Source organism: Tachypleus tridentatus, chromosome 1 (assembly GCF_004210375.1).
Source record: "Tachypleus tridentatus isolate NWPU-2018 chromosome 1, ASM421037v1, whole genome shotgun sequence".
In the NCBI taxonomy this organism is placed as follows: Eukaryota; Metazoa; Arthropoda; class Merostomata; order Xiphosura; family Limulidae; genus Tachypleus; species Tachypleus tridentatus.
Genome location: NC_134825.1, coordinates 14608150 through 14622298, shown reverse-complemented (window position 1 = coordinate 14622298; position 14149 = coordinate 14608150). Strand labels below are relative to the sequence as shown.

Below are 14149 nucleotides of genomic sequence, written 5' to 3'. Positions count from 1 at the left end.
GAAAAACAGGCAAATAACAGATCACCTCACACGACTAACCGAATCAGTCTATAAAGCTTTTAACAACAACCAAGTAACCATTGGTGTATTTCTAGATGTCAAAAAAGCATTTGACAGCGTTTGGCACAATGCCATCAAATACAAACTAAATCACCTAAAAAATAAATCCTACTATAGTTAAATGGATTTCAAATTTCCTAACAGATAGAACAGCACAAGTAAAAGTCAATAAAACGATATCTAAATATTTCAATATAACTGCAGGAGTGCCCCAAGGATCAGTTCTCTTTCCACTACTATACATTATTTTCGTCAGTGACATACCTTTTCCCAATTTTCCATACACGCATAATTCACAATACGCAGACAACATCGCTATCTGGAGAACCTCCAGAAACCCAGTGATGGCCACGTCTCGTGTGCAAGAATCACTGAACAACGTCTCAACATGGAGAAACAAGTGGAGAGTAGTGTTAAATCCAACCAAAACACAAGCAATCACCTTCTACAGGAAATTAAAAAACAAAGAAAAAATATAGAAAAAATAAAATTATCACTCGGAAATACGCTTAATAACATGAGCAAAAACATCACATTCCTTGGCATCACTTTCGACACAAAACTAACATGGAAAAAAACATGTTAACAATATACACTCATCAATTAGAAAACGGATTTCACACTTAATGACTCTAACCAGCAAACACTCGAAATTCTCACCAAACACCATTATCCAAATACTTGTATACAAGGCTTACATCCGTCCACTGATAGAATATGGATGTCAAGTAACATACAATATGTCAAATAACACACTCCAGAAAATCCAAGTTCAACAAAACAAAATACTAAGATCTGCATTCAGTCTACCATCATTCACTCCAGTAAATTATATACATCAAATCAGCAACTTACCAACACTAAGAAATAGACTAACGGAAATATCACATAAATACTATTTAAAAGCAGAAAACAGAAACAAACTAACGGCATCACTTTACAAATTAACTAGTGCACCAACTAAATATACTTCACCTTACAACATATTTCAAGAATCACAAATCACACAACAAAATACTCAAAAGACAAAACTCACGTTAACACTATGTATTTTCTTTTTTAGGTCTCGGGCACAGGACAGGTAAAACTTTCGGAGCCTGTCCTGTGAAAGTGGGTTTTTCTCGGGGCACTCCCGTTTCTCCCCACAGCAAAAAACTTAGGAATTGGATCTATAGGTCCAAGCCCAGGCAACTTTATTGCCAGGCCCTGAATCGAGTCGTTTGTGTTCGTGTTCATATTTACTTTGACATCTGCCTTTCGGGACAGGACCTGGCTGTTTTCTCCGGTGCTGTCTTTGCCTCGGTCATGGATAATATTAAGTATGACCAACTTCACTCCTTCACCCAAAAAAAAGTCTAAAAACTATTTAAAATAATAAAGAAATCTAAATTCAATAACCTTCCACGAAAAGGGACGAAGAGGAACCACTTACGATTACTCTCTCTCTAAATTAAACCCACGTTAGTTTGCGTTTGCCACGACTTCTATATTGGAGAAACAAGTAGAAAAATGGAAACCAGATTCAAAGAACACAAAAAGTCACCTTCACACGTTTTCAAACACTGCGAATCAACATAACTATAGAAAACACACAAATACTAAAGAAACAAACAAAAACAAACGCAAAATTAAATAAGTCTAACTTATACAACAACTCAAGCCCAAAATAAACCAACACAAAGGAACATCTCGAAACCTGTATTAATAAATATAATCCAACATCTAAGCACGCCCTCTATATTCTTACACTCAGTTACACAACTCCCTTCAAACATGTGGTCAGCTATCGGTCAGTTACCTCTTTCTTTGTGAACCTGACGATGACCGAAGAAGGTCAAATCGTTGTTCTACGTAAAATAATTTCTCAACTTAAACCAGCTGTTTTTACATATATATATTATTTACTACCTTTATCTATTTATACTATTAAATAATAACTACCGTTACCATTTACTATATTTGTGGTAGAGTTAAAATTGTTCTAAAGTAAAGTTCATACTTAGTAATAATGAACAGGATTAATATTTTTTTATGGTTTATGATGATGTTACTTATGACAGTTTAACTAGATTAACTATCAGAAAAAATACGATATTCTACATGTGTGATATGTCTGTACATAGATGTTAAGGCAAAAAAGTTATTCAGCTTTAACGGTCTAAATAAACACTAAAATATGTTATGAGTAGGTGTACATTGTTAAATAATACAAACAATATATCCAATTCTAATAATGTACTACTAATCATATATATAAACAATATCATTGATCAATATTGTTATTACACATTACCTGCATCTCCTGTGAAACCTTTAACATGCAGACGATAATACAATTCTTCATTATCTATCCTAAACTCCCGATAGAGGGCGAACCGCTTTTCATCTTCTTTGTCTGTCAGATCAAACCTGATTGAATAAGTTCCTTGGTTCGTTAAAGTAAAAATCCAGTAATTTCCTGAGAAAACAGATACATTGATTAATTTTTTTATGTAATAATTACTGCAATAAATAAGTTTTTCAATTAATTAACACGAACAATAATAACTGTCATAACGAGATGTAAAAGTAAAATCTGATGATTAAATTTCATAATGTTTATGAATGATGTCCATTTCTTTAAAGCAAATTGTGAAAATTACGCTTTAATATTTATTACATGTAGTATTCTCTATACGGTTTACATTATATATTTCTATTGTAGTTACATACAATTGATATTAAAAACTATTTCTACTACTGTATTATCATACCCAGCCAGAAATCTTTATCGATGTCTCCAAACCCCATTTTGTATTCTTGCCATGATTTGTAGAAGTAATCTGTTGGGTTTCCATAATCTCCCCGTCTTTGAATCACCTACAGAGAACTTTATATAAATCTAACTGATATTATTTTAAAATAAGAACAATTATCAACATGAAATTGAACTGTGTTGTAGTTGTGTTATTTATGTTTTAATTAAGAATGGAAAATTTAATAGAATCAATATTTACATTCTAAGTTTTACCTAGCAACATCAATCAGTAAACAACAGTTCTAATATTCTCATTATTTTTTCTTGATCATAATTGAAAAATAATATTTAAATTCCAAATCTAGTTTTCTTTATTTTATGGATCAATAAAAAGGGAAGTAATAGTTTACAAACATTTCTCTTATTAAAACTTAATATCTCGTGAAAATAAACTTTTACCTCAAGTTTCTAAAAATTGTGTATAACTATGACAATAGAACTTTGGTGTGGTACTTGAGGTATTTTAACTTTAATTTTACGCTGGTGTTACATTTTACAAAAATGTTAATATTGGTTTCATTATTTCAACAAAAGTAAACCTAGCTTTAAAAATTACATTGTTCTGATATCGCTGCAGGATGAGAAGAAATATAATTTTAAATACATTTCTTTAAAACATTTGTGTTTACCAGGTTAGAAAATTCAAAAATCACTAATTCCGTAAAAATACTGTTGTTTTCCTACTTATCAGTTATTCAAAGGTTTATTAAACAATTCACCAGAACTTCGGTATTCCAAAAAAATTAAATGACATACTGAAATGCGTTTATTTGGCCTAATTATGAACTGAGACATCAATATATGACGGACAATGCAAAATATCAGCATCAGTTATTCACACACATAAACTCACTTTACACATTTTTTGTTAGTTTTGCATATTATTTTCTGGTTCAATTGGATAAACACATGGGCTTAAACTGATTTTTATCAGTGGCCAAATGCACCAAGAGAAATGTTCTTTACTGCAAGACCACAGAATAAAATAAGGTGGTCAAATTTCATTGGCAAATTTCAAACCGCAAGAAAGTTACGTAATGTGCAATAAACAGCGTGAAGCACAAAGAACAGAAATTATTGTCGTCCGAAGGAAGGGTTCATACGAGTGGAAGTTTCTGTATCTCATTAGATTATTAGTTAAACGTTTGTTTGTATATTTAACTTCGTGCAAAGCTACTCGAGGGCTATCTTCGCTAGCTGTCCCTAACGTAGCAGTGAAAGACCATAAAGGGAAGGCAGCTTGTCATCACCACCCACTGCCAACTCTTGGACTACTCTTTTACCAACTAATAGTTGGATTGACCATTACTTATAACGCCACTACGGCTTAAAGGGCGAGTATGTGTGGTGCGAACCCGCGACACTCAGATTACGAGTCGCACGCCTTAACCCACCTGGCCATGATGGGCCATGGTTAAACGTGACTCAAGTTCTATAGTATACTTGTAGAAAAATGTTAAATCCACGACGAGTAAAAAAACTATGATATCTGTTGGATATACAAGACAGTTAGGTGTAGGTTTTATTATATAATTTATTTTATGAATTAATATTTAATAATTGCTTAGTTCTTGTAACAACAGAGTTAATTAAAAGTTAATAATTTTAAAACCGATAAATACGATCAGCGAGCTGGTTAGGACGACTTTGAACCTGAGAAACGCATATTCTGATCACCCTTCCACTTGACATGTCATCAATTTCAGGAGTGTAAAAAAATGGCCCAAGAATTTGCTGTCGTTGTTGTGCCTTCCCTCTAAACGAGGAACGACTGGAGCAGATAGACGTCGTGTAGCATTTCGCGAATTCAAAATAAAGAAACCACTTACGATAAGTTTAGTTACGAAACTCAGTAATAATCGTACATTGTGTTTGCAAATAATTTCTGTTCTTTGTGCTTCACGCTGTTTATTGCACATTACGTAACTTTCTTGCGGTTTGAAATTTGCCAATGAAATTTGACCACCTTATTTTATTCTGTGGTCTTGCAGTAAAGAACATTTCTCTTGGTGCATTTGGCCACTGATAAAAATCAGTTTAAGCCCATGTGTTTATCCAATTGAACCAGAAAATTAGTCTAGACTTTACTAATGTTGTTGACGTCATATAAGTGAAACCTTTGGAATATTTTTAATCAGTTTAAATGAGTGTTATTTAATAGGAGCCACTTGCATAGTTTAGAGAACATTCGAAGCCTCAGTTGTTAAGGTATTTATATAAGAATCTCGCGAGTAAGTTTTAAGACGAAGTACAAAGTGAAATGGATTTACATGCAGTTTAGATAGAAAAAAACGTGAACTCAGCCGACGTAAGAGTGATTAGCTTTAACGGTCGATATTTAAATTGTGTTTCACAACTTAATAAAAATAAGGAGAATGATTTACCCTGTCAAACGGTGTTCAAAAGTAATTAAAACCGTCTGTGTGGACTTTGAAAAGGAAGACAATTATTTTAAGTTCAGAATAGAATTATGGTACATAACGGAGTAACTTAGGAGAATTATTCACTGATACTGTTCTGTTGAGAGTAGAGAAAAATTGTTAGTCTTGTCATTTGCATTATAGAGCAATTGAATCAGCTCAAGTGGTTTTTAACTATAAAACAGAATTATGTATGATCTTAGATAAGTTTATGGTTACCTATAGTGTATTGAATACATGTATCATTTCAAAAAAAGCAGATTATGTGCTGTACGTTCATTATTTGAATTTATTGCCAACAAGTCACATACACCTTCCGTTTAATAATCCAAGTATACATTGTTTGTTTTTGAATTTCGCGCAAAGCTACTCGAGGGCTATCTGCGCTAGCCGTCTCTAATTTAGCAGTGTAAGACTAGAGGGAAGGCAGCTAGTCATCACCACCCACCGCCAACTCTTGGGCTACTCTTTCACCAACGAAGAGTCGAACGCCTTAACACATGCCGGGCCATGCCGGGCTCCCATGTATACATAAAACCATGACTTAATCAGCCAAGGGAATATGAGACTCATTGTTGGAATCATGTATCGAATGACAGTTTAGCAAATAATTGAGGACATAAGGAACAAACAAGTCCTCGTTGATGAGCATGGTTTACGTAAGCCCGTGAAAATATTTGTTAATTTGAACCTTTGATGAAAGTACTGTTGGTTTGATAAAAAGGAGACTGAATTCCGACACAATATATCCTTTGAAATGCCCTGGATTCTCGGCCAATCTCATAATGAAGACTGAAAAATGCAAGTGATATGTAAGAATATGGTCAAACATGCTCAGCAGGATTGTAATCAAACAATGTAAGTGCTATTTTGTGTCCAAAAGGCTGAATCTTGTGCTTAAAATTGTAGTCAGCTGTTATTTATATGTTATCTTTTTTAAGCGTCAAAAGTTACATGATCAGCAAAAGTAATCAACTAAAAATGAATGACAGGAGTAAAATACAGTTACTAGATGATATTATTCAGTCGCTAGAGGGTAAACGATATGTTGATAAAATCTGTTTTATATGATAAATGTCTTATTTCACTACAGCTAAATCCGTTTAAAAGTTCACCATGACTGTAATGACAACATATAGAAAGGGAATCTGCCAATATTATAGTTTTAATGCAATGGACGTGACAAAAGAGTTGCAGGAATTTCGAAAGTAATTCAAAGGTTACCAAAACTTGAGGTATAGACAATGTTAAGGTACTTAAAGTAGACATTGAAGATGAGTTACAAAACTGTAAACAGTCAGCACATCAGGAGAGGCAATAATACAAGGATAACTCATAAAACCACTGTGTCTAGTTTCTCAGACCAACAGTTACCCAAACTTGTTCTTACTCTGCAACATCCTTATATACTGTTGTGTATAGTCACTTAGCTTTACAGTTATCCAAAGGTGTTCTTACTCTACAACTTCCTTTCATAGTGTTTTGTCTAGCCACTTAGCTGTTCAGTTGTCCAAACTGTTTTTTTACTACAACGTTCGTACATACTCATAAGAAAATGAAGTTAAATTATACATGAAGTTGACCTTATTTCTTTGTACACTTACCGTCCAGCCTCCTCCATCAGTATCCATATCACAGTAAACATCAAAACTTCCTGTAAACATCCATGATTTTGGCCAGATACGGTACACTCCACTAGTATGGTTTCCATTAAGGAAAACATCTGTACAGTCTCTTGGTCCAGAAGAGGTTTGAAGGCATTCCATTTCTTGTGGACACAAAGCATATAAAATTGAATTTACGTAAAATATCAAAGCAATAATAAAATGTTTTCAAAATTTTATTCGTTTAGCACATAGCTGCAAAATGGACTATCTGTGCTCTATCCACTACGGGTATCGAAACCCGAATTTTAGAGTTGAAAATTCTACAAACATACATTCGGTTTTTTATCGAAATAATTCTATATATTTTAAACATAAGACAAAATGATGTCTATAGTGATGAATATTTCTAATAGCAAAGTTCTGATAGAAATTTGGAATTACAAAACATTGTAATACAAACTGTATTCACCGGTTTAGATGTTAACAGATAAGTAATGTGAACGTTAATTTACCATCGCTGTGTATTTTATCTTTAGCTTGTGTAACCAGTACACTGATTGAATCCAGTAGAGTTGATACTGATGTCATTTGACATCGCTTGAGGTTTATCTCTATCTGACAGCTCTGATGAACCAGAAGAAGGATCATGACAATTTGGATACTAATCATCATTTGGTTAATTTTAAGTCTCATCATCTGGAAAAAAATGTTATTCACACAATAAAATATGTTGAAATTTGTCATTTATGAATGTATATTGTATTACAAACCTATAGATTTTTTTATCTATATATTGATTCTAGCTGCTAATAAACTTTATATTTATCCAGAAACTACTAACTTTGGTTTTCACTGTATCGAAGTTTTATCCTAACACAACTAAAAATGATTATCATATGATATCAAAGTTTTATAAAACTCTTGTAGTTTCAGTTAACTGTATAATAAAATATTTAGACAAAATCTTATTTGTAACAAGTCGCCTCTTTCAAGAACTATATTTTTGTTTCTTTCTTTTAGTTAACTCAGAAATTTATAACAATATAGAAACAAAATTCATAATAAACAATAATAATCATCTCTACTGTCAAAATAACTCATACTTGATATGTCATAAAACAAAAATTATTAGTACATTTTCTTCCATTTTGGCTTAATTTCTTAAGTTTGCCTTTAAATTTCATTTTCAAACTACTGCGTTCAATATTTTAACATTACTAGCACTTACCTTTATTAAACTGTACTAAATAATAGAGGGAGAATCGATACAATGTTGATGTTATTTCACTGTAGTTCAATCTTTATATTTAACACTGGCCAACAGGGAATTTTGTTTACTCTGTGTTTAATCAGATTCTCAGAAGTCTGATTCTACTGAAAGGAACATTATATTTAGCGTCAGTTTTTTATCTTTTCTCTCATGTTACACGACTTCGTCAGACACCAGAACGAGGCTACTACTCAAGAGTTTACCAAATATTACCAAGAAGTCAGTTAGTCCTGGTTCTGTTTAGTGAACATCAACAAAGTTCTATTAGAGGTTTCTATCTCAGTAAATAACTTAGAAATTGATTGTAACCTTGTACAACCAGGATTAAACTTCCTTAAGTCTGTGTTAGTTACTTCTAACCTTTTCTAATGTAGTTGGACAAATAAAGAAATACATAAGTAACTCAATAACAGAATTAAGTATACACAAATACTTTGAAATTCAAAAAACAGACAAAATGGGACAGAATTGCAATGTTTTAAAATAACATTCCGTCACTGTTAATATGGCCTGATGAAGTTGCGACACACCATGTCAGACTATGTTGGTATCACTGGTTGCTTTAACAGCAGTAAAAGACATATTGATTAAAGTGAAAAATGAACACATAACGATATATCTAATAATGCCACGAGAACAATGGCGAAAAAGTACTTTTATCCCATTTTATCTGTTTTTTGAATTTTAATATTTGTAAACTGTGGGATACCTCCAACATTAAATAGAAAGACGTTATATAAGTGCTCTTTTAAGTACATATTATTAGAAATTAAGTGACAGCCCTATGATTTACTACTGGTCTAAAGGAAAATGGTAATTAAAATAGACATTATATCTACATCAGTGTCTGATAAGTGCTTAAATCATTTTACATTATGTTATAAACATCAAGCCTTAGATTAAAGTGATATATATTGTTATTAAACTAAAGTTTACTCTTATTTTAGACTTCTAGAGAAGGATGAGGTAGCAAGGGTTACACACGTTAGGCTCTGTTATACCTTATTAAAATATTTATTTGATGCATTGTTATGATAAGCTTTAGAATACGTACTATAATAGTTTTAATATAGTTTAAACTGTTTTTGTTGTGCTAGTTTCTTTATGTTGACTTTAACCAAAATTATAATTTGATTTTTTACAGCTAATTATAAATAAGTGGTTAACATTTATTTACTCTAGTTTCAAAATTTCACATTATCCTGAAGACATATTTGTAAATTTGCTTAATTATCTGTTTAATTTGTTCAGAATATTTGACGAAATAATTCTGTTAACTCATTGCAATAATCAAAACAATTTATTTAAAGCAATATTTATAAGATATTTTGAAATTTAGATTGTACTCTATAGCTATACTATTTATTATTCTTCGTTACATTGATAAACTACCACGCCATTACTCTATTATAATATTGTTATATTAAGATACTTTTACAATCTTAAGGCACTTGGTTTCACAACATAACCCACTAGTCTCCAAGTGTCACCAGTGTTTAACATAAGTTAAGCAGGACTACATGTTACTGTCGTACACGACTTATTCTAACCGATCTCTGACCTCGTCTGTATTTTAAAAAATCTCAAATACAGAATTATCAGTCAATGTATGAGGCCTTCGAGATTAATTTTAGAACACATTTACTGAAGTGGGTCAAAAGAGTGACCTTCAGGTTGCTTCTCAACTTTCACAACCGCTTATTCTTATTTAAATTAGTTGTTATATATAAGGTTTCACTGAAACCAAATTTTTATTTTGACAACATTTTCCAGCTTTGTTTTCAAATAATGTAGAATGTATTTACTATAGTAATAATAACTAAATAAAGTAAAAGTGAATCTATAATAAAATGCCACTAAGTGATATTTATAATTATTTCCACTCTAAGATGTATTTAGAAATAAATCGTCAATATGTTGTACTGAGAATTGTCCCGTACTATTGTGCATTTAGAATTAATCATCCTTATGTTGTAATTATAATTAATCCACTATGTTATGAATTTAGAATTAATCTACATTATTATATTTTTAGAACTAATCTACACTATTGTGTATTTAAAACTAACATTATCTATGTTCTGTTCAGAATTAATCCACCCTATTTTGTATTTAGAATTAATCCACTATGTTGGGCTCCGAGAACAAATCGGCATTATTCTGTATGTCAAACAATTCTAAAATATTGTTTATTTAAAATTAATCCATCTTATTTTGTATTTACGATTAATCCACTATATGTTGTATCTGTGGTAAATCCACCCTATGTTGCATTTAGAACTAACCTACCCTATGCTGTATTTAAATTGAATCTATTTTCTTGTTTATTTCTCTAATCTTTAAGATAATCCAAACAACTTTTGTTGAATGGTGATCCTGTTTCTAACTACTCTATCAATCTCTTGAGCTTTGAATCAAGACAGAATAAATTTTCAATAGTTTGTTTGTGATTAGTACTGGCAACTTGAACAACAAATTTTGCATATAATTATATTACAGTTACTATTGTTGGTGTTAATTAAATGATAAATTTATCTTACAATAATGATTTGACAAACAAAAGTTTTGTTTGTTTGCTTGTGTAGGAATTTCGCACAAAGCTACTCGAGGGCTATCTTTGCTAGCTGTCCCTAATTTAGCAGTGTAAGACTAGAGGGAAGGCAGCTAATCATCACCACCCACCGCCAACTCTTGGGCTACTCTTTTACCAACGAATAGTGGGATTGACCGTCACATTATAACGCCCCACGGCTGAAAGAGCGAGCATGTTTGGCGCGACCGTGATGCGAACCCGCGACCCTCAGATTACGAGTCGCACGCCTTAACAAACAAAAGTAATTATTATGTTTTATTTTCTTATGAACTTACTTGATTTTTAGTTTAACAAATCAAGAAACTTATTCCATCATGTTCATTCTAAGATAAAAAGAAGACGAAAAACTGTTCGCTCTCTGTTGGGTGTTTAGGATAGACAATGAAGATCTTTACTATCGTCTCAATGTTAAAGTTTACTCAGGAAGAACCAGGTAAAATTTTTAACTATATTAATGAATGATATCGTTTAAAAAGATGTTTGCTGGTACATTCTTAGAGTTAGAAATATTGTTTGTATTATTTAACAGTATACACCTACTCATACGATATTATAGTGTTAATATAAACCTGTTAACGATGAATAAATTATTGTCTTACCAACTACATGCAGGCATATCACAGATACAGAATATTACAGTTCTATTAATATTAAGCTCAGTTAAACTACCAGTTAACTCAACTGGCATTGAAGGAATCATATCAACCAATCTCCGGATAAAAATAGTGCTTCCATCTTTTGTCTTTATTGAAAAAGAATTCCTATAAATTAATTTCTACAACTCCTGGTCATGAATCTCTATTTCAACTAAAATTTCAAATCATAAACATTTATCACGATTATATTAAATTTAGTTCAGATTTTATATTGATATATTTAATTAATTTGATATTATTCCAATTAAAATTATGACAGCAATGATTGTTAGCTAAATGTTCTGCTCATCTTGATTATTCCCTTTAGGTTCAGTTTTAAATAACTTCATTCAGCTGGTTAAAATAATATCATATTATTTATTTACTTGAAGTATTTTATCTCAAAAACTTTATTTATCTCTCATAATTATTGTCTGAACATTTTTGCTAACAACACATTTTGATTATTTTACAATGTTTTTGTCGTCATTATGATTAATCTGTAAGATAATTTTTGCCGATGATTAAAGTGTTAGGTATATGTTACAGTAAGTCCTCTTTAACAATATGGTATTACATCTATTATCTTACACGTTTGTTTTCCGACTCTGTAATGTGCCTAATGGTGTCCCAAGTCTCTAATATGTGTATTTTTTGTTTTTTCTCCAACAAATCGTTGTCATATAATTTTAAGTAAATTTTTGACATATTGCAGATAGTTACTTATCAAAATTTATTTCTTGATGTTATGTTACTGATCCATGTTACAAGAAACGGGTTTGGTGGACACAATGTGTAAAGATTTTCTACAAATCACAAAGATAATGACATTTATGAAACAAGCTGTGCCCAAACCTTTGAAGGATCTTGGTGGTACGACAAATGTCATGATTCCAACCTCAATGGACTCTACCTGAAGAATAGATATGAGAATTATGCTAATGGTGTTGAATAGAGTACATGGTAAGGACAGAAATACTCACTTCCAGATGTGGAGATGAAGATACGACTCCGATGCTAAAACCAATATAATATGTCAGGAACATCAAACCAATTGTATTTGTGATTCTTATTTCATTGATAAGAAATAAGTCTTTGATGTTTGGAGAGACTGCTTTAATTATCTTTTTAATAGTAGTTACAAGATTAATAATAGTATATCAATAATCACAGGGCTAACAAACTACACAGAATTACTTTGTGTTAATAAATCTTCCATTTTGTATGATAAAAGTAGTAATTCAACGTTTTTAATATTAGTTTAAGAATCAGTATGTTTGAAAGTCAATTTAAAACTTAAGGTAATTCTATATACAAAATTAATAAGAAATAATGTTACCGGCAGGTGATCAAGTGACAATATAGTGTTATTGTTAGATTTATCTAAAAACAAAGAACTAAAAGTTTTAAATAATAATTTATAAATGGAATAATTTATTTGCATATCATGGTAATGGTAACAATAGTTTTGTAGATCACCGTCGTATTTCCCATTGTAAAATAGCATCGAGATTTGTATACTAATTACGTTACTGAAATTGTTCCTGAAGAATGGGTACAGTTTTTCCACAAAGAACAACAGTAATGACATTTATGAAACAAGCTGTGCCCAAACCTTTAAAGTATCTTGGTAGTAAAAGAAATTTCATCGTTCCAACCTTAATGCACTCTATATGAACGGTAAAAACGACAGTTATGCTGATGTGTATATGTAGTAACAACGTGACTCACATGATGTTGTCTTCAGTAGATAGTTATAGTGAAACAATGATACCTGGTAGCGAGAGTTTGCGAGATGTGTCAAAATACACAAACTATTGTATTGTCTTTAATAAAACGCACTACATGATAGAGGACTAGAGAGACATGATATCATATACAAAATATATATGAACTGTATTGAACATATTTCTCCAAGATGTAGGAGAACTGGATATTCAATCATTCTTTTTACGATTCGGTTGTTTTTCTTTATTATAAGACGTTTTGTAGACTTTCATGGATCCTGCTTTGAGTCAAATGGGCGAATATAGATCAATTGAAGTAATTTTCAGTAACCGTAGACGAGAAAATACCCATTTTGCATCTTGGAGCTAAATAACATTGACCCGAGCAGGCACCACAATCCCAAAACGAAGGCTATTACTTGAAGTATCAATTGTAACAGGAAGATAAGATGTTCACTTGTCAACTCGTTTATCCTCAGAGTGTGAAAAATTCTATAGGTGGTATGAAAAAAACACTCACAGAAGCACAGAAAGATCTGTTTGTAGAAGAGATATATGAGACATATCGGAGATGCAGCAGAGAAATATAAATTTCCAGCTCCTTTGTACAAAATGGTACTTACAGTTTACAAGCACTGTACCTTCTTCTCTAAAGCAAGAAGAATGAGAATCATTACAGTTGATGTAGTGAGGGTCCATAGTAGCACTCAAAGATATCATGGTCTTTATAAACACAACGAGTACAGTTCACAGAATTACAACAATATACCTTTGTATGACCAAACTGCTGACACTGATGACATCATAAAATGATAGGAATAGATAGCCATAATTAACAATGAAGTTATCCTGGAGATGTAAACATCGAAATGACAACATTGGCAGCATAATTCCATCTTTACGAGTAGATATACATCACACTGCAGAAACTACTTGGCAGGAGACACCAGCAAAGCTCTCTGAATTATGGCGTTTTTCAAATCCCCTAAACAATAATTTCTCATAAAGAATTCACAGCTGCATGAAAAGTAACTTCAATT

General features: G+C 31.7%; 1 protein-coding gene across 2 annotated transcripts; it reads right to left on the bottom strand.

The window, feature by feature from the left end:
- Positions 1–2327: 2327 nt before the first annotated feature.
- On the bottom strand, positions 2328–8247 carry LOC143242932 (techylectin-5A-like). 2 transcript variants are annotated; one of them, XM_076486606.1, is made up of 5 exons: positions 8113–8247; positions 7397–7580; positions 6882–7045; positions 2814–2919; positions 2328–2518 (listed from the first exon to the last, which is right to left on the bottom strand). In XM_076486606.1, the coding sequence occupies exons 2-5, from the start codon at positions 7578–7580 to the stop codon at positions 2343–2345; spliced, it is 630 nt and encodes a 209-aa protein (XP_076342721.1). In that variant the 5' UTR covers positions 8113–8247; the 3' UTR covers positions 2328–2342. The 2 variants fall into 2 exon arrangements, with proteins under 2 accessions (XP_076342721.1, XP_076342686.1); XM_076486571.1 differs by lacking the exon at positions 8113–8247 and adding an exon at positions 8020–8046.
- Between the last annotated feature and the right edge of the window lie 5902 nt (positions 8248–14149).

What these genes read in the sequence shown, in the direction of transcription:
- LOC143242932 (XM_076486571.1), bottom strand. An exon ending in AGATAAAATACACAGCGATG is followed by an intron (nt 7,046 to 7,396) that starts GTAAATTAACGT and finishes TGTGTCCACAAG; the next exon opens with AAATGGAATGCCTTCAAACC. An exon ending in CGATAAAGATTTCTGGCTGG is followed by an intron (nt 2,519 to 2,813) that starts GTATGATAATAC and finishes CTGTTTTCTCAG; the next exon opens with GAAATTACTGGATTTTTACT.